The sequence below is a fragment of the Leptosomus discolor genome, chromosome 14 (assembly GCF_034619465.1).
Source record: "Leptosomus discolor isolate bLepDis1 chromosome 14, bLepDis1.hap2, whole genome shotgun sequence".
In the NCBI taxonomy this organism is placed as follows: Eukaryota; Metazoa; Chordata; class Aves; order Leptosomiformes; family Leptosomidae; genus Leptosomus; species Leptosomus discolor.
In genome coordinates this window covers 2,062,464-2,081,039 of record NC_141404.1, presented here as the reverse complement: position 1 = coordinate 2,081,039, position 18,576 = coordinate 2,062,464, and the positions used below count along the sequence as shown (strand labels likewise).

General features: G+C 60.3%; 3 protein-coding genes across 8 annotated transcripts; 1 reads left to right on the top strand and 2 right to left on the bottom strand.

The window, feature by feature from the left end:
• Positions 1–707: 707 nt before the first annotated feature.
• HAGHL (hydroxyacylglutathione hydrolase like) lies at positions 708–4,150 on the bottom strand. Of its 3 annotated transcripts, none has more exons than XM_086473332.1 (8): positions 3,991–4,150; positions 2,852–3,045; positions 2,655–2,772; positions 2,050–2,158; positions 1,791–1,894; positions 1,505–1,606; positions 1,336–1,415; positions 708–1,030 (listed from the first exon to the last, which is right to left on the bottom strand). In XM_086473332.1, exons 1-8 carry the CDS (start codon positions 4,093–4,095, stop codon positions 865–867), a joined length of 978 nt encoding a protein of 325 aa, XP_086329458.1. In that variant the 5' UTR covers positions 4,096–4,150; the 3' UTR covers positions 708–864. The 3 variants fall into 3 exon arrangements, with proteins under 3 accessions (XP_086329458.1, XP_086329460.1, XP_086329459.1); XM_086473334.1 differs by having other exon boundaries at positions 2,852–2,916; positions 3,991–4,135; XM_086473333.1 differs by having other exon boundaries at positions 2,655–2,800; positions 2,853–2,916; positions 3,991–4,135.
• A 2,842-nt stretch (positions 4,151–6,992) lies between these two features.
• HAGH (hydroxyacylglutathione hydrolase) lies at positions 6,993–16,510 on the bottom strand. 4 transcript variants are annotated; one of them, XM_086473354.1, is made up of 10 exons: positions 16,368–16,392; positions 14,195–14,225; positions 12,542–12,723; positions 12,016–12,080; positions 11,030–11,147; positions 9,822–9,930; positions 8,787–8,890; positions 8,206–8,307; positions 7,705–7,784; positions 6,993–7,244 (listed from the first exon to the last, which is right to left on the bottom strand). In XM_086473354.1, exons 3-10 carry the CDS (start codon positions 12,644–12,646, stop codon positions 7,145–7,147), a joined length of 783 nt encoding a protein of 260 aa, XP_086329480.1. In that variant the 5' UTR covers positions 12,647–12,723; positions 14,195–14,225; positions 16,368–16,392; the 3' UTR covers positions 6,993–7,144. The 4 variants fall into 4 exon arrangements, with proteins under 4 accessions (XP_086329480.1, XP_086329483.1, XP_086329479.1 ...); XM_086473357.1 differs by lacking the exons at positions 14,195–14,225; positions 16,368–16,392 and adding an exon at positions 16,487–16,510; XM_086473353.1 differs by lacking the exon at positions 14,195–14,225 and having other exon boundaries at positions 16,368–16,440.
• Positions 16,511–16,787: 277 nt separating this feature from the next.
• FAHD1 (FAH domain containing oxaloacetate decarboxylase 1) lies at positions 16,788–18,037 on the top strand. The gene has a single exon (XM_009959322.2). It carries the CDS (start codon positions 16,818–16,820, stop codon positions 17,487–17,489), a length of 672 nt encoding a protein of 223 aa, XP_009957624.2. The 5' UTR covers positions 16,788–16,817; the 3' UTR covers positions 17,490–18,037.
• The last annotated feature ends 539 nt before the right edge of the window (positions 18,038–18,576 follow it).

Genomic DNA, 18,576 nt, shown 5'->3' with positions numbered 1-18,576 from the left:
CTTTCACCACGGCAGTGGGTTTGAGCACGCTTTCCTCCAGGCCCGAACGTGCCCTGCACGGTGTAAGGGGTTTGGGCACCTCCCCTACATCAGCAGCTGCGCTGCAAATCTCTATGCCGGGTTTCCATGTCGTCCTACTGTAAAAACAGGGGAGGGGAAAAAAAAAATGGGGAAAAAAAAATACCCCAACCCCTCTTCAAGTGAGGGTTTCTGTGAGCCCAGGTCTGGAGTCGGGCAGCGGGTCCCTTCCCAGCTTCCCCCCGTGCACCCAAGTCGCTGCGGAGCCAGGCAGCTCCCTCTGCCCCAGGGGTGGCTGGAGCGGAGCAGGCAGGAGGTCAGCGGTTTCGGAGCCGGGGTGCTGCAGAGCTGAGCTCCAGCCCAGCCCCCTCCCCGGGAGGCAGGATGCAGCCCCCAGGCCTGGCAGGGCGGCGGGCAGGAGAGCTTGACAGTCCCGCCGTCCCCCGAGTGTCCCCACCTTTTCCACGCTCTCCCGCAGGCGAAGGGCTGCAGGTCCTTCACCCACCAACCCGAACGTTGTGAGCGTGGGGGGGTCTTCGCCCCCAAAACGCCTCCTGACCAGCAGCAACCTCAGCCCAGGGGCTGCGGGGGGGGGGCTTCGCTGCTGCAGGAGCCCACCGAGGGCACCCACACACCCAGGGCTGGGGGCTCAGCAAAGCTCCTGGGGGGTCGGGGCCGGGGCTGGCGCTGGACGGGGTGAAGCAGAGCAGGTTAAAGACAGAAACCACGTCCCAGCTGCCGAGTCTTAGGGGAATAAGTCGGAGCCGGGCGGTCGCAGCCCAGGAGGAAGCCCCCGCCGCCGCCGCCACGGGGACGCTGCGTTTCGGGAGCCACCACCGCGGCCCCTCACTTCTTCTCGAGGAAGGGGCTGAACAGCCCCCAGTCGAACGCGAGCACAGCCTGGGGATGGGGCCGCTCCTTGGGCTTCTTGAAGTTATCCTTCTCGGTGCGGAGGGTCCTCAGCACCTCCACCGGGTCCGTCTTGCCCGTGAACTTCTGCAAGGGCTCCTCCCTGCAAGGAGACCGGCTCTGCTGTGACCCCGGGGGACGGGATGGGGACCCCCCACCCCGCTGGGACCCCAGCACACGCCGGGATGGACAACAGGGGAGTCACATCCTCGTGCTGGGTGCTGCTGGGGGACGCGGGGCAGTGCAGGACCCCGCGTCTGGGCACCCTCCCCTCCCTCAGGGCTTGGATTTCCCACCAGCTAGGGAAGCCATGGGGAAAGGGCTGGTGCCGGAGGGAAAAGGGGAGCAGAGTTTGGAGTTGACCCGCGGAGGGGCCCTTCGCACCCCCAAGGCACCGGCGCTGCTTACGTGACCCGCAGGAAGGGGTTGTAGAGGAACTCCTCCTGCAGCGTGGAGGGCACCGTGGGCAAGTCCTCGTCATCCCGCTGCTGCAGAGGAACCAGAGAGATCTGAAAACCCGCCGGCATCCAACCCCCCCCCCCTCCGCCCCCACCCCGGCAGGGGCAGAGCCGCTTACTTTAGCCCACGCCAGTTTCTTCTTCACTATTTCGTTCTCTGGTTCCACTTTCAAGGCAAACTTGAGGTTTCGGACGGTGCATTCGTGGCCACAGAACACCTTCTGCAACGCCAGCGGGAAGCATCCGGCTTCACCCGTGTGCCTGGTGCCGGGTCTGGCTCATCCCGGCCCCGCTGCAGCCCCAGCCCCGGGAACGGGTGCTGCCTCCCCAGCGGTGCCAGCCTTGAGCTCCCTCCTGATTTGGGGGTCCCTTCCCCAGGCTGGGGCTGAGATATGGGGCGCTCACCGTCTCCTTCGGCAAAGTGCCCAGGATTTGGGTGAGGTTGGTGTACATCTGCTCTGCTGTCCCTTCGAAGAACTTCCCGCAGCCTCCCACGAACAGGGTGTCACCTGCGGGGACAAGGGTCTGGGCACAGAGGGGACCCTGGCTCCGCTCCCAGGCACGGGCTGGATTTGCTCCGTGAGGGCCAAGAGCAGGGGGACAGGCAGCACGTCCCGTGTCCCCGGTACCCACGGGGTGCACGTGGGCAGGGTGGGTGGGATACCTGAGAAGAGAGCCGGCGCGTCCGGGGAGCCGTCCTCCCACATGAAGTAGCACATGTGGCCCGAGGTGTGGCAGGGGGTGAAGAGGCACCTCACCCGGATGGCCCCAAACTGCGGGGAGAGAGGGTCAGGACCCCGCTGGGGTCGCCCCAGCCCTGATGGGCAGCCAGACCCCCTCAGACCACCCCAAACCCCACGGCATTGCCTGCCCGGGGCTCGGCGGGTCGCAGCCACGCCGGGGGACGGTGGTTTGGGCGAGTCCCGGGTTGCACATCTCTGCTCAGCAGCAGGGCCCCAGGAGAGGGTTGGGTCCCCCAGTGCAATCCCAAGCGGCTGGGAAGGGGACGAGGTTTCTTCTCCAGCCCACTGCTCCATCCCAGCCCCGAATCCCACGGTGCCACATCTGCAACCACCCCAGGCAGCCTGAGCGCGGCCCCGGCCAGGCACCAACCCCGTTAGCTCCCAGTACGGTGCCGCACCGCTGGGGATTGCACCATCGCCCAGCTCCGCTCCCCGCCAGCCCAGCACCGCACCAGCCAGGACCGCCCTGTGGGGCAGGATCTGCCCATGGGGGGCCGAGCCCCGGGGTGCTCCCGAGGCCACGCACCGTCAGCTCCTGGTCGTGGGTCACCTTGTGGGTCAGGGCCCCGATCCGCTCATCGGCGCCGTACACCCGCAGGCCGGGGCAGAGCCTCGCCAGCTCCTCGTTGCCCTTCGCGTGGTCCCTGCACCGGCAGAGGAGGGAATGGGCACCCAGTCCCGCACCGGGCACGGCCGTCCCCGGCTCACGCCGGCGGCGCTTACCAGTGGTGGTGGGTGGTGAGGATGGCTCTGAGCACCACGTCCTCCTTCCTGATGATTTCCAGCAACTGCAACGGCCCCAGAGCAGAAGGAAGCGAGAGCGCAGAGAGGAGACGACCGCAGGCGCCACGGCCGCTGCAGCCGCACAGCGCAGCCGCGAACGCCCAGCACCCACCGTGCCCGTCCCAGCGCAGGATCTGTCCCGTACGGCACCGAGTGGCAGGCGAGACACCCAGCAGACCCGGGCAGAGTCACAAACAACCACCGAGCAACGAGAGGATGAGGGTGGGATGAAGGCTCGGCTCCCCACGCCCAACCCTGTCACGCAGAGCGGGGCAGGCCCGTGGGAACACGCTGCTCCCACAGGGACGGCGGCGTTTTACGGCCGGTGCTTTTGCAGCGTGAGCGCGAAGGTGCGGCACGGGCCGTGCAGGGGGTCGCTGCCACGGCAAGGAGACACGAGGCCACGCGAGCCACCCTGGCTACGGCGAGGGGCCGTGTGGGGCTGCCAACCCCGCGGCTCCACTGCCAAGAGGCTTTTAATGCCAACTTAAAATTCATCGCTACTAACAAACCCCCTGGCTGCTCCTGATTACGTTCCTCAAAGAGGAAGGAAACGTCCGAGTCAGCAACAAACGCTTAAAAACCGCGACAACTTTTGCACGATGGGCAGCAGCGGAGGGTGGCACAAGGGGGTCACGGTGGCAAGGGGTGACCCCGCCCGGGGCCATCCCTGCCTGCCTCCAGCGGGACAGCAGCAGAGGCTCCTGGAAAACGGGGCTTCACCGGGGAAACACCCTCCAAAGCCCTATTTTGGGTTATTCTTGCTTGCTTTGGGGTCTTCAAGGCTTCCAGCTCGGGCACGGGGAGGGCTGGGAGGTGATGGTGACACGGAAACCCCCTGCAGCCCAGGGGCGGGTGGGAGTGGGGTCTAGCACAGACCCCCCGGCTCCGCAGGGGGCAAAGAGGGGCCAGTCCCACCGGTGGGACACCGCACACGGGTGCACCTCACTGCCCGCGAAGACCCCGCAATGCCAAGCCCGCCTGGGACCACCCCCACGGGCATGTCCCCCCAGTGGGACCCCGCAGCCCACCCGGGGCAGGACACCCCCCCCCCCCCCCACGCACAAAGCACCTCTCACCCTTTTGGGGACGGCGGCATCCACCGCGACGGCGTCCCGGGTGCTCTCCTCGATGACCAGGTACATGTAGTTGTCCTCCAGGACAGAAATCACCTTCACCTTCATGGTCGCCCGTGGGACGTGGGGCGGGAGGGGGTGGGGGGAAGACCCGGTTCCCACGCTGCAAAACGGGGGGGGGGGGGGGGGGCGGCTCCGGTCCCCACGCTGCAAACCGGGAGGGCAGCCCAGTCCCCACGCAGGGGTCGGCGGTGGGTGTCGCGGGTGGGTGTCCCCGCCCCACGTCGTGTCCGTCCCCCCCCCAGCACGACCCTCGTACGGAGCCCGCGGGTGTCGCGGCCGGTACCTGCGGGCGGCCCCGCCCGGAGCCCCGGCGCGGCCCCTCCCCACGGCGGGCGGTCGCGTCCCGCCCCCGCCGGTGCAGTGCGGGGCGGGTCACGCTGCGTGGGGCGGGCTGAGAGCCCGCACGGCCCCGCTGCGGGACCCGGGGGTTCCCCCCGCCTTCCCCGGTGCAAGGCAGGAGGGGGGGGGGGGGAGACACACCCCACACCCCCCCCCCCGGTGCGGGGCGGGGGGCGGCAGAGGGATGAAACACCCCCGCGGGATTTCACCCCCACAGCCGCGGGGCCCCCACGGCTCACCCTGCACCCAGGCGAGGGGAGCCCCGCTGAGAGGAAGGCTGGGGCACACGGTGACACACCCCCCCCCCTCACCCCGGACCCCAAAACTGCAGGCTGGCCCCACGCCGCTGCCCCCCGAAAGCAGCAAGTTACGGCCCGGATTGCAAAACCAGCCGCTTTTAGGTGCTAAAATGAAGGGGGGGAGGCTCTGCCACCCCCTGGGAGGGTCGGGGGTACCAGGTCCCCCTCAGGCTCTGGGAGCACTGGTGAGACAAGATGGTACGGACGCATCCCGGACGCGAGGGGCTCACGCAGGACCGAGCCAGAGCTCCAGGACCAACCTCCGACCCCCGCGAGCCCAGAAAGCGCCCACGGCGCGGGGCAGGAGCCGAGCTGGGCCCCGCTCCCCGCCCGGGCAGGTCAGGGTTGACCGTGGTCACCCCTCAAATGCCGCCGGAGAAGGAGGGAACAGCGCTGGCAAGTAGGAAACAAGCGCTGAACGTGCCCCGTTTTGCTTTCGGAAAGAAAATACAGCTGTGACAGGAGCGGGAAAAGCCCCAGAGGATCCCAAAACGGCACCTAGTCCCCCCCAGGATGAGGTAGAAAGATGCTTCCAGTTGGTTGACTTCAATCACTAGTACAAAGAAAAAAATAAATAAAATTGTGAGATAAAGAGACCCCTTTCTTCCAGACAGCCCCACCGACGCTCGGTTTACAGCTGTGGTTTATTCGCTCATTCGTCAAACAGCCACGGGTACAGTCGTGCTTCCCCTCCGCAGCGCAGCCCCTCCAGCCGAGGAGGCAGTTACAGTTTTCGGTACCACTTTGCGTTCCGAACTACATAAAATTCACCTTTTTAAAGCAAATAAAGCAACGGTGCTACACCAAGTCCCGCTCACACCCCGCCGCTCAGCAGACCAAAGTCACCGCGGCGACACCCGGCGTGGTTACGGACGCCATCGTGGCGTTGCTTACCACTGAGCACTGGGGAGAGGGGGAGAAACTGGAACCAAAATCGTTGGAATCGTCTGTTGGTTTCAGCTGCAAAACGTTCGAAAATCTCTTGTACTCGAGCAGCTCCGCAGAGACCAAGAAACAAGGGAGAAAACACGGCGAGGAGGAAGGCGCGCTGCAGACAAGACGCCCAGCCCCCGAGGCTGGACCCTGCCGCCCCTCGCTCTGCTGCTCCAAGACACCGAGCTGGAGGACGGGAAGCGCAGGACGGGGGTGACCCACCCACTGAAAATCTGGGTTTATTTTTCCCCCAAAGTTGACCCCACTCATCCCCTTCCACACCCCACTCCATCAGAAAAACAGCCCGAGGGGACGCTCCCGCCCCACACCGGGGTCACGCAGCACTAGTCCAACAACAGAGGTGGCTTTTCAGCCCCAGGGACCGAGCGAAGGAGAGGTTGCCCCGCCAACGGGGTGTGCCAGGGGGTCCCAGCTCTGACCCCTGTGGAGTCTGGCAATACCCTCGCCGTTCACAGCATCACCCGGCGTGGGCAGAGGCTGCGGGCGACGGGTCCCAGCAGCCCACGGCACCGGCTCCAAGCCAGGCCCAGCGCGGCGACGGCCAGCGCCCACCAGAAGAGCCGCCCTCGCGCCGGGGCCATCAGCGCTCGTCGCTCCCAGCGAGGGGCAGAGCAGCCGCCGTGGCTACCGGCAGCGAGGCACCTGCTGGAGGGTCCCGGCGCCGGCAGAGACGCTGGGAGTCACCGGGCAAGTTCTTCTCGGGATTTGGAACCAGCAGGTTGGTCCTCTCCTCGTTTGTGTGGCACTAAGGCAAGTGACACACAGGTCACACCGCAGGGCAGCGAGCAGGAACATGCAAAGAGGCTTAGGGTAAGAGCAAAAGGGTATAAGCAACAGCGCGAGCTCTCAGGCGGCTGCCTGGAAAAGCCGCTGCAGCCCACAGCCCAGAAAAGCTGGACAGACCCCGCGTGCCACCCCCAGAGCCAGACCACCCCGCCAGCCCCACAAACGGAGCCCCGAACCGGCGGTGGCAGCACGGGTCTGTCACCGGGAACTGGTTTTCGCGGAGCCAGAAGGGACAGAGTCAGAAGCGTTTGCTCAAGCAGCAGCGTGGAAGGAGAAAAGTTGGGATCTTCAGCCGGCGACGCAGCTGCTGCATTTTGTCTGTGTTTCAAACGAAGCCTTCTCGGGCGCCAGGCCCACTGCCTGCATTCGCACCAGGCTCCGACAAAAGTAACAGGAGCTTTTTGCTCGAGCTCAAGGTTTGACCCTTCCCCACCCCCAAAACTCTGAGCCACCCGCCGAGACCTGTACAATGATCTGCACGGGACACACGTGACAGTCCGAGCGCCAGCAACAGAAGCATAAATATTCTTCATCATCATATAAATATGCTGTAGAACATCTCAATAAGGGCAAAGTGCTTTTTTTGTTTCCTTAATTAAACCAAAATAAAAACCTAAATATGACTGTCTCGACCACAACAGAAGGTTCAACTCCTAAAACATCTGAATAGTCTAAATGACACTTAAACTGACATGAAAGTGATCCAGGCAGCGTGCTCAGTCCTTCGGGACTCGGAAGTTATCCTTCTCTCTTCTGATGGCCCCCATCGTCCGGATGGGGTCGGTCTCGCCCGCGTGCTGCTGAACCGTCTTCTCCCTGCCAGGGGGGAACACCGGGGAGAGCAGATGCAAGATAAAACCTCAGCTACCAAGTCACTACCGTCGCGTGTCGCCTGCATCGAGGGGAAACGTTGCACCTAAAGATCAAAGACTGGGGGCTTTGGCGGGGGCTGAGGGGCTCCCTCGGCGCGAACGCTCGCCGGCAGGAGGAAATCGCGAACGCTCTCCGGGCTCGCACGGCACCTTTCGCCGCGCCGGCTCCATGGCGGGACGTAATTCCACCAGGACTCCTGCTCTGCCCCCAGGGACTTGGCCGCCACGCTTCCAAGCCCACGGCAGCACGCTGCTGCCAGCACAGCCAGCACGTGTTAAGTAGGCTCTTGAGGGCATCGGGAGGCAGGAGAGCAACTCCCACTCGCGGCGTGCTTTGGAGACCCCCTTCCCACACGCCCCCTCCCAACACAAGGACCCCTCCCAGCCCCGCATCCCCTCCGCACCTCACTCGCATGAAGGGGTTGTACGTGAACTCCTCAGCGATGGTGGAGGGTATGGTTGGCTCCCCGCTGTCGTACTTCGCCTGTAACCACGGAGAGATCTCGGCTCGATGAGGAACGTTTTGGCGAGTGAGAAACGTCCTGCGTGTAACCGCGCCGCACCCAACTGCCTGAGCCGCCCCTCGCGCCACGCACATGGACAGACAGACACTGAGGGACACACAGAGAGGCCTGGGCCAGAGCTGACCCTCCCAGACACAGACATCAGCCTGTAATTACACCACGAAGTGTCCAGGGAGGGTCCCACCTCCCTCAGGCAGCAAACCGCCTCCTCTGGGCCGCACACAAACCCCGTTCCCGCACACATCGCTCCCCTGGATGCAGCTCCTGGCTCCTGGCTCCCTCCCTTCAGCCCCTCTTTCTCCCCAGCGCTGTCTTCAGCTCCTCAGAGAGGCTCTGCCCCCATGAAAGCATCAAGTCCAGGGGGAGGACGAACCAGCTTACCTTGGCCCAAGCAAGCTTCTCCTGGATAGTGGCGTTGTTGGGTTCAACGTGTCGAGCAAACTTGAGGTTGTTGATCGTGTATTCGTGACCGCAGTAAACTCTCTAGGAAGAGAAAGGAGGAGTGACACCGGGTAACTCAGGAGGTACAATGGTGGAGGGCCAGGTACCGTCATCGATGCCACGGTACAGCAGGAACAACAGAGTCAACCCTCCAGGACACCTGACACTCTCCACTGGAGACAGGCGGAGCGGAAGCGCCAGGAGTTACCAGCCAGCACCGTCTGCCGACGTAACAGCAAGCCTGAGGGAAGAGCGCAGGCATCCCAGCTCGCTAGCCTCTGTCTTAATAAGCAGCCCCTACGCTTTCCCCACAAAGCACAAATGTCTTTGGGGCAGGTATTGCCTTCCCAGAGGACTCCAGCCATTCAGCACCAAAGACAATTCCTGATGCAAGCACTCATTCCTTCAACACACCGAGGAATTCCCTCTTTGAACAACAGTATTATCGGGAAGACAGTTTCCCCGAGGTCTGCAGTAGTTTCTGGCCGGCTAACTCACTAGCACAAAGGAGAGGTTCATACCGTTTCGGGGTCCAAGCTGCCCAAAATCTCAATCAGCGCTCTGTACATTTCCTCCGGGGTTCCCTCGAAGAACTTCCCACAACCAGCCACAAACAGCGTGTCACCTGCAAGGGAGGCGTGGCACGGCATCAGGAGGACCGGACAAGGCTCCTCGCACCAAAGCGTGAGCACGGGGTCCCCGAGGGCTCGGTCCTGCCACTGCTGTCCTCGCCGCAGCTCAGCAGAAGGCACGGGGAGAGCCAGGCCACCCCGCTGCCCCGCACGGGCTCAGGGCGACACGAACCCACGCAGCAAACGCAGCTTCTAGCGCAGGAAACCCCGCGGCCTCGCCAGGCAAAGCGTGCCAGCGCGCCCCTGCCTGCGGGCAGCCTGCTGTCCCCTCTCGTCCTTTCTAGAGCGGACAAGGAACACTTGTTCTCTTTGCTAGGAAGCTGAACAAAGATGAGTCACCTCTGCGTTTTCTCCCCAGTGCTCCCTAAAATCTTGCTTAAGCCGTTCCTTCTTCCACGCAGCAGCTGGTGCAAGCCCTGGAGAACGCCCGTCAGGAGCGGGATGGCACGGCAGCCTGGGGAGACTGGGGAGGGGGAACCCTGCTCTCCAACACGGGATCCAGAACCCGGCTATCAGAGCCGGAGCACCAGCCCTCTCTTACTCCCCCATTTTCTCTTCTCTCAGTTTTGCTACAGACATGAGCACCGATCTATGGAAAAGCAACGGGTTTGGGCATCAGCCACGGTTTGGCCCGCGGCAGTAAACCAACAGCTCTTGTTTCAAGGAAGAAAACGCTACAAGGAGGATCCAGGGCTCGCTCTTGATGCCGCTTGCGGGGTGTCCAGCAACGGTTTACAAACCCAGAGGGGTTTCATCTACAATCACGACTCGGCAGCACTCGGTAAGGGGGCAAGACGTGGATGCTAACCGGCTGGGCTGGCCCTAAGGGACGAATGCGCCTCCGAGTCAGGAGCACACAGGCAGAGGGGTCGCTTACGTCTTTGCAAGGCAGGCTGCCGGCAAGGTTACCTCCCAACTCCTCACCTGTAAAAACAGCAGGTGGCTCGGAGCTATTTGGCTTAGTCACATAATAACAGATGTGTCCAGAAGTGTGACACGGCGTACAGAGGCATTTCACATTAAGAGATCCCACCTGAGAAGAAGGCAGAAGACTCGAGCTGAAGCGACCGTTTGTGCTAGCAGGCGTACGGTTAGAAAAGAATTGCAACCATTACAACGGTCCAGCAGTCCCACAGGCAAACTCTCAGAGCCGGCCAGTAAAGACCAGCTCTGCTCCTGGGAGAGTCCAGCAAGAGGGTTTTACGGCAGGGACTTGGAAGGGAGCTGTTTCCTCCTAGCAGGTGTGAGGACAAAGAGAACTGCAGGATTCTTTCATTTACATGCAGAGTGACTCAGCGTCTCGTTGGCAGCAAGAGCAAACAGATCCAGAGCAACACAAAATCCTCAACAGAGTTAATCGAGTGTGAAAAGCTCCAAACAAAAACCAAGCTGAAGGGAAGAAGCGGACGACACTCACGAAAAGGGAAGGATTAAACGCATTCATGAGGCCAAGGGGACGTTTCCTCCACGGCCCTAATCTGCACACCTTCCCATGTATTTCTGGGCTCCCTTCTTTGCTGCTGACACCCCCCCCACACCCCCCCAAAGGTGCACCACGAGCCTCACAGCGACATTCATGCCAGCCTGCACGTTTCACAGCCGTCCACGTCACCTGCCAGCTTGTCTGTAAACACACAGCTCGGTTCCAACCAGGGTTGCTGCTTTAGCTCTGGAAAAGCCACGCAGGCAGCTGGCCCTGCTGGCCAGCTTTCTCCTCACCCCCTACTGCAGCCTGCATGCAGAGGGGACCACTTGCATGGCTTCGGGGCTCACTAGGCTCTAAGCAGAGCACAAGGCCTGTCCTTTCACACGGGGGTTCTGACCACCCCAGTTCAGGTAGCTGTCAAGGAGCACAGGGACACCCAGCACGCCCCAGGCAATGCAGGTGTCAGATCCATGCCAATGTCCTCATCAACGAAGCATCACCGGCCAAAACAAGACAGAGGGGTTACGGTTCACGGGGCTGGGAAAGGGTGAAAGTTGTACTTAAACTACCAACCACATCCAAGAGATGTCGGTAAAAGAGCTGTGACCGCAACACCAACTCAAGTTGGACCACACCAGTCCAGCTCTAAAGCTGTGACACAAGCAGCAGACGCCCCCAGCCGCGTCCTGCAGCTCACTCCCTTTACCTTGAGCGACGTGAGGTGAGACACTTTCTGCGTCAGCGCTCCGACTCTGCTGTCTCCCCCGTACACGCGCAACCCCGCCTCCATCTTCACCAGCTTCTCGTTTCCTCCAGCGTGGTCCCTGGAAGGCCAGAAAAACGGACTTGGGCGGGGATGAAGACAAATTTATCGCAACCCATATCGCGACGGTCACCTCCAGGCGATCGCTTCTGATCAACTGTTCTCCCAGTACCTAACGCTGTCCTCATCTCAAAGGAAATGCCACATCAACACAAGTGGAGATAATTTCTCCAGTAACTAGGGCAGTGAGAGGGGGGGAACCACCCCCCACAACTTCACACCTAGTTGGGAAACACCAGCCTTACGGGCTGGCAGTCAACTCTTCAGTTACGAGGGCAGCAAGAGACCAGGATAACCAGTCTATGTGTAATTCAGTGTCCCACAAGACACTGTGGAGCAGGCACACAGATGTCCAACAGCTCAGCCATCACTTGCCGTGCTGGTCCTGCCAGGTCAGGGCTGGCTCTCCAGCCACAGAGGTGGCTCCACCATGACCCACGGGAGAGGTTGCTCAGGTTCAGCATTACAAAACTGCCAAAGCAAAACATTCATCTTTACCTCCCTGGCAGAGTTAATCTGCAACACTGGTAATCCTCCCACAAGCGCTGACTGGGAGCAGCACGCCTTCCAGGCATGTCCTAGCACTCAGTGAGAGCGCCCTGTCCCGCGCTCCACAGCCACCTTCACACACATTTATTTCACCGCAAGAAGTCAGCATTTTAAAGGCTAAAGGCACTGACACACAGAGCTTGCAGTCCAGACAACACATCTGGTCATAGCAAGCCCAAGGGACACCTCCTGAGCGCTGATCCTTCTCCTCACACCCAAGCTCCAGCCGAGAGAAAACCAACTTGATCCAGAAAGCAACAATCCTTGACTGCTTGTGTTTATGCAGGGGGCAGAGGGATCCCACGACAGCAGGTAGTTACCAGTGATGATGTGTGGTCAGGACGGTGGTCAGCTTCACGCCGTGCTTTTTGACTGCATCCAAAACCTGCAGGCACAGGGCACGGCAAGAGCGTTACGACTCGCGTGCAACGACTTCACAGCACGCCTGGTGCAACCCGGACCCAACTGCTCCAAGGTTTGAGAGCCGCGCCAGCAACTCTGCGGAGAGCTCAGCCCTCTCCAGATCGCAGCAGCAGATCGCAACACGAGGTCTCTGATCCAGCCAGCCAGCACTAAGCCCTCAGCCCCGTTTCCTCTTTTCTGCACTACACCCAACTAAGGGCAAAACCCCAAATCAGGTCAGTAACGCCTGAAGTCAGGGAGAAGCTGCCTGAGCCCAGAAGCAGACTGCCTGCGAAGCTCCTGATGCACGGCCAGGATTTCCTGACTTCCCCCTACGCCTGAGCCAGCGTGTAACTAATTGCCTCGTGGATGAGGCAACCTGGAAGGATCTCCCAGCCCCGCAGCGGTGAGCAGCCTGCTCACAAGGGCAGCCGACAGCATTACCTTCTGGGGCTGCACAGGATCAACTATCGCAGCCTCCTTTGTTTCCTCATCAATGAGGAGGTACATGTAGTTGTCTGTGAGGGCCGGGAGTAATTCCACCTTCATGTCGGCTTGTGTGACCGTCTTCGACTTCCTCTGCTCGTGCTCCGTGTGCAGGAAGACACCTCGCAGCTGCGCTGGACCTGGGGACCCCAAAACAGTCAAACCTCAGGTTAGCCCAGGGAGGGGAACAAGCGGGACAGAGCACAGCAGCTCCCCCAGCCCAAGACCCCACAGAAAGAAGGGTATGGACAGCCCAACCCACCTCCTCTGGGAGAAGAGGGGAGAGGCCACCATGGGACAAAGCCTTAGTGCCCGGCTGTGTCACCATGTGCCCTACAGCTCCGCTGAAGGGGGATGGTACACTTTGCTCCCAGAGATACGCTCATGCGGGGAAAGCGCTGTACTTTGACTGGAGAGAAGATTTCAAGGGGCAGGAGAGCAAACCGGAGAGGGAACAGCTGGACAAAGGTCAGCCTGGGACAGTGACTTTGCAAAAAAAAGCACAAAAGGCCAAAAGGAGGATGGAAAAGAAAAAAAAAAAAAAGGAAGAAATACAGAAATACACACACTGCTACAACAGAAATATCTGGTTCGTTACTTGGCGAAGTTGCATCCTGCACAGAGCACGGAGAGAAGACAGGCTCTCTGCGTGGAAGGCGAGGTTCCCGGCCTGGCCAGGTACCAGGCAAGCACTGTTGGCAGGTTTCTGGTTCATAGGCTACCTTGACACAAAAGCAGAGCTTCCCTGTTTGCTTTTAGTTAAATGTTTAATCAGATCCAAGAAGCAAATCGAATTCCAGCCACAAATAACCTGGGCTCCACTGTTCAACTCAGATATGCGGTTCTTAAAGAAACAACCAAGCCCTAAGAGGCTCTGCCATAAAAATTAAAAAAAAAAAAATAAAAGAAGGGAAACAAAGAGGACAAGGTCATCTGTTGCTGGAGCTCTGCAACACAGGCCTGGGCCCACACACATGCAGGGAAAGAGGCGGCAGTCTCTGCAAGTCAGAAACCAGCTGCCTTCATGCTTGAGGGCCTCGTGCACCACTGAAGGTGACTGCGTGGGTCTGAGCTGTGCTGGCTCAGCCCCCGTTTCATCTTGCACCACTGACTCTCTCCCTGAGGCTCCCGACACCCAGTGCTTGGTCACCTCCGCCAGTGCCAAAGGGAGTTGCCCCGCTCGTAATCAACCAGCCCCACTCTCCCAAAACAGGTCAGTCCTGCCTGCCCCTGATAAGAGCCTGCTTCAGAGAGGAGAGGCCCCCCAGACGGGCTGCAGCCAGCACGGACACCCCCCCCTGCAGCTCCACGGACTGACGGGGCCAACAAGGCTGTGACAAGTTCTGACGGGGCACGCAGCTCCTGCCACCGCTGCAAGCCCAGCCCCGGGGCAGCGGGGGCTGCAGGGCCCCTCTGTGCAACTGTCCTGCCCACAACTTCTTCCCCTTCTACCTCCACCCTCTGACTTGCCCATGAGGGAAGGCAGGTCAGGAGGGGAGCTGGTAGAAAATTAAACACAGTGCCGCAAAGAAAAGCCCAAGGCATGACGGCGTGGGCACGCGCTGGGTATCTGGCAGTGAAGGCACGTAGTACTGAGAAAAGCATCCATACCTGCCAAGCGTTCCTCTGGAGCAGAAGAGTCCTTTCAAAAAAAAGAACAAAACAACAAAAAAAAACCCTTACTATTCCTTGATGTAAAAATAAAAAAAAACCCCACAATTGCTCTTTAACTGCTCTCTAATACAAGGACTTTTAGATGCTATCAGTCACACGAGCTATATGTACTGCATGTTTGTTAGCGTGCTAGGCAGGAACTGGGGAAAAACCCCCAAAACCATCAAATAAAACACAACCTTCACTTGAAGTCAAAGGAATGATTCACATAGTTAAAATGCTTTCTTCTTACGAACCATTTCTAACCTTGGCCCTGATCCCAAAGTCTCTTTGCATGTTTAATTCGCAAGCCTTGCAAAACAAACAAACGAGCTACACCACATAAGGAAATGTTTTCCAAAATGGAATTTAAACAAAGGAATGAGAAAACATCCACCAAGGATGAAACCCATTCGGAATTCCCATCTGCAGCTAAGCTGCACCTTTCCAGCCTGCCCCCTCGGCGAGCAGACCAGAAGCCCTCTCCCGAGAAGGGCGTTCTCGGAGCCCCTTCTGCTCAGGGGAGCTCCCCAAGAGATACGTAACCCCGGCCCCGGCCCAGCACTGACGCAGATCGTTTCAGCATCGCTGCAGCGCCTGCAGGTCCGCACCAAAATCAACACCCGATGACTTCATTTTCGCTCAGTTTTGTAACGCGTCCCTCCCCGCTTCACGCCTGGAGCGGAGAGGAGTGGGGAGAGCAGAGCACCAGCAGCCTTTGCATCACACGCTCCGGCTTTCTGGAACGGTTTGTTAGCGCAGCTTGAGCCGCCGAGAGAAAAGGGTTTGCAGATGGGAAGCATGAACGTTATCACATCGCTGCACGCGCGCTGGGGACTGCAGGCATGCGGGCAGCGGCACAGCATAAAGAAGGAGGTTCCCTCAGAAAAGGGTTGCTTCATGCATTTTCTCCGCGGCATTTTGCTTTTCTCCTTTTATTACAAACGAGAATGGAAAATTCCTGTTGCAAACATGGCTGTCACTCAAAAATGTCTGCCCCCACACCCCCAGCTGAACATCCCTGCGCTGCCTCTTCAGAAGAAACACCCCATTCACTTCTGACGCGCTCTGCACGCAGATGCGTTTCGGATACCCAGCGAGTTCATGGCTCCCCGCAACACCAAGCGAGTTGGTCCACAAATCCAGGGCAACTCCCACTCCCACTCGACTTGCCCGCCTGGCACACGCTGCCGGTGGCACAGCCGGCTCCAGCCAGCGTGGGCAAGGCACGCGCCCACCCACTGGTGGGGCAAAGCCCGCCTGGAAGGCACAGCACCCACCCTGCCACCTGGGGAACTCGGGAGCTGCTAGTTACTCCCTTTGACATGCTTGTTCCTACGTCTGGCAGTTAACTCCGATAGATTCTCACTCATTAAGGCCAGGTCCTAAAACTGGAGCGATGCAAAAGGCCTCTGGCAAGGCTTCCCAGAGATGCCGTGAAGCGAAACTAGAGTTCAAGGAGATGCTTTCAGAATTTAGGCCCTAAATCTAAACGCCAAGCTTAGCCAGTTTTGGTTTTGTTTACGTTGCCACTACAGCCTGGCATCCACCAAACGCAGTGTAAATGCCACCCCGGTCCCCCAAGCCCTCCTCCCCGAGCAATAACCAGCGCTTCGGCAGCCCAAAAACTCCACAGGAGCCTCTCGGATGGGTTATCGATGTGAAAAGCCACAGAGAGAGACAGGCTCCAGCTGAGCAGATACTGACCTACTTGGGGCTGTGAGTCAGCTTAAAAACCTCGGCGCACCCTTGAGCCGGGAAAGGAGAAGAGAAACCCCCCCCTAAAACTTCCCAGCTTGTCGGGGGACCCCCTGCCAGCCGGGCTGAGCCCCACCGCCAGCCCGGGGCCTGCAGCCGCCCAGCTCCCCTGTGGGTCCCGGCGCTGCGGGGGTCGCAGCACGCCCCCTCCCCGCTCCATGGGGAGACATCGCACGCCCCCTCCGCCCCGGTACCGGCTGCAGGGAGGTGACCGCACAGCCCCCAGCCCCGCTGCAAGGGGACAGCCCACCTCGCCCCCACGCCCCGGTCCCCCCCCCCCCCCGCGCCCCACCGCAGAGGAGGCGCTGCCCGGCCCCGCGGCTCCTACCGGGGTGTCTCCCCGGCGCCGGGCCAGCCGCGCCGCCCCACGTACCGGCTCGGAGCAGGGCCCCAGCTCCCAGGGCCGCCAGGGCGGTGCCGAGGCCCCGCCAGCCCCCGCCGAGCATGGTGCGCCGCGCCCCGCCCGGTGCCCAGGCCCGGCCCGGTTGTTACCTTCGCTCCCCGCCCTGCGGCCGGCCCCGGGGAGGCGGGCGGCGGCCCTCGCGGCCCTCACGGCCCGGCCCCGGCCCCCGGCCCGGCGTGCGGCGGGGGCGGCGCTGCGCCCGCCCGGCCCCTTCCTTCCCTCCCCGCTGCCTCTCGGCCCGCCCGGGCCGGGCGATTTGCTAACCCGGGTGAGGAGGCGGGGGGCGGCAGGCGGCTGCCCCGGAGCAGGCAGGGAGGAGAGCGGGGCGGAGAGGAGGCAGCGGCGGCGGCGGCGCCGGGCCCGGTAAGGACGCCCCAAGGGCACCCGCGGTCGCCGGTGAAGGAGAGACCCGCGGCGGCCATGGCCTCCTCGAAACCCCTGTCCCGCTTTTGGGAGTGGGGCAGGAACATCGTCTGCGTGGGGCGCAACTACGCCGAGCACGCCAAGGAGATGGGGAGCGCGCTGCCCCGGGAGCCCCTCTTCTTCCTCAAGCCTTCCTCGGCCTACGTGCGCGAAGGCTCGCCCATCCTGCGGCCCTACTACTGCAACAACCTGCACCACGAAGTGGAGCTGGGGGTGGTGATCGGGAAGAGAGCCCGGGCCGTGACCCCGGAGGCCGCCATGGAGCACGTGGCGGGCTATGCCCTCTGCTTGGACATGACGGCCAGGGACACGCAGGAGGAGTGCAAAAAGAAGGGTCTGCCCTGGACCTTGGCCAAGGGCTTCAGTTCGTCGTGCCCGGTCAGTGACTTTGTGCCCAAGGAGAAGATCCCAGACCCTCACAAGCTGAAGATCTGGCTCAAGGTGAACGGAAAGTTGAGGCAGGAGGGGGAGACCTCCTCCATGATCTTCTCCATCCCTTATCTGATCAGCTACATCAGCGAAATACTCACCCTGGAAGAAGGGGACTTGATTCTGACAGGGTCTCCCGAAGGAGTTGGGTCCGTGCAGGCCAACGATGAGATAGAGGCTGGGATAAGCGACGTCCTCTCCATGCGGTTTAAGGTGGCGCAGCAAACGCGTGGATCCTAACCAGGAGCCTGGCTGGGACCTGCCTGCGTAGGAAGAGGCTCTTTTGGGGACTTCGGGGGAACGAAGAGACACACAAGCTGTGCTGTACCTTGAACACTCACATGGCCCAAGCACCTAATGGGCTGTCACCCATCAAAGACACATAACCCATGAGCTCCAAAGGCATCCGAGTGAAACAGCCCCGCTCCCCGGAGGCTTCAGCCGCCTCTGCGGCTGTGAGCCTGGAGTCCAGCCCGGCTGGGGACAGATGGGTAATACCTAAACCGCACCTTGGGACTGTCGGTGGCGTGCCGGACAGCCAGGGAGGGGAGCTGGGCTGGCTGTCGCTGCGTGCTCTTCTGTTCTACTGGTGCTTCGAGCTTTGCCAATGTATTGCCTTAAAATAAAAATCAAAAAAATTAAACTATTAAAATGCTGATGTAGGAGCTAGAGCTCACCCATGCTGTATAATATCAAAGATGTGTGTGTAACAGTAAATCAAAAATTACACCTTCAGAAATAATTTCTTTCCTTGGGGTATTCTACAATAAAAAGATGTTTGCTTTTTAGATTAGTTTCCCGAGTCCTCTGTGCATTTTTCGAATGTACAAGTTAAATGAGGATTGCTTTCCCTCCCACTCCGAGGGGCGTAGCGCGGCAGGAAACGTGCCAGATGCTTGGCAGACCTTTTTCCTAAACTGAGCTTTGTGTAGCTTCTAAAAGTAAAGGAATACAAAAGATCAAGAATGGAGAAGGTCATTGGTAGAGATACCAGTAAACTTGTCTTTACTTTTACCGATTTAAATATATTTTTAATAAAACTCCAACTGCGGCAATTGCCGTTACTTACCCAATGCAGTGCAACAGTTGAAGTTTTCAGCTGTCTCCAGCTGTGAAGCCACGCTGGGTAACGTTCCCCGTTTCCAAACTCCAGCTGATCTCACGCTCCCCACCAGTTTGCGCGGCAGTGAGTTCTCTTCCAATTCAAAAATACGAGAGAGTAAGTTGTAAAATACAATTTTAAAAACCCTCCCCCCGCAAACATCAAAACTTCCCATTTTCAAAGGTTGCACAGAACTGAGTCATTTCTAACAAGAACAGGTGGATT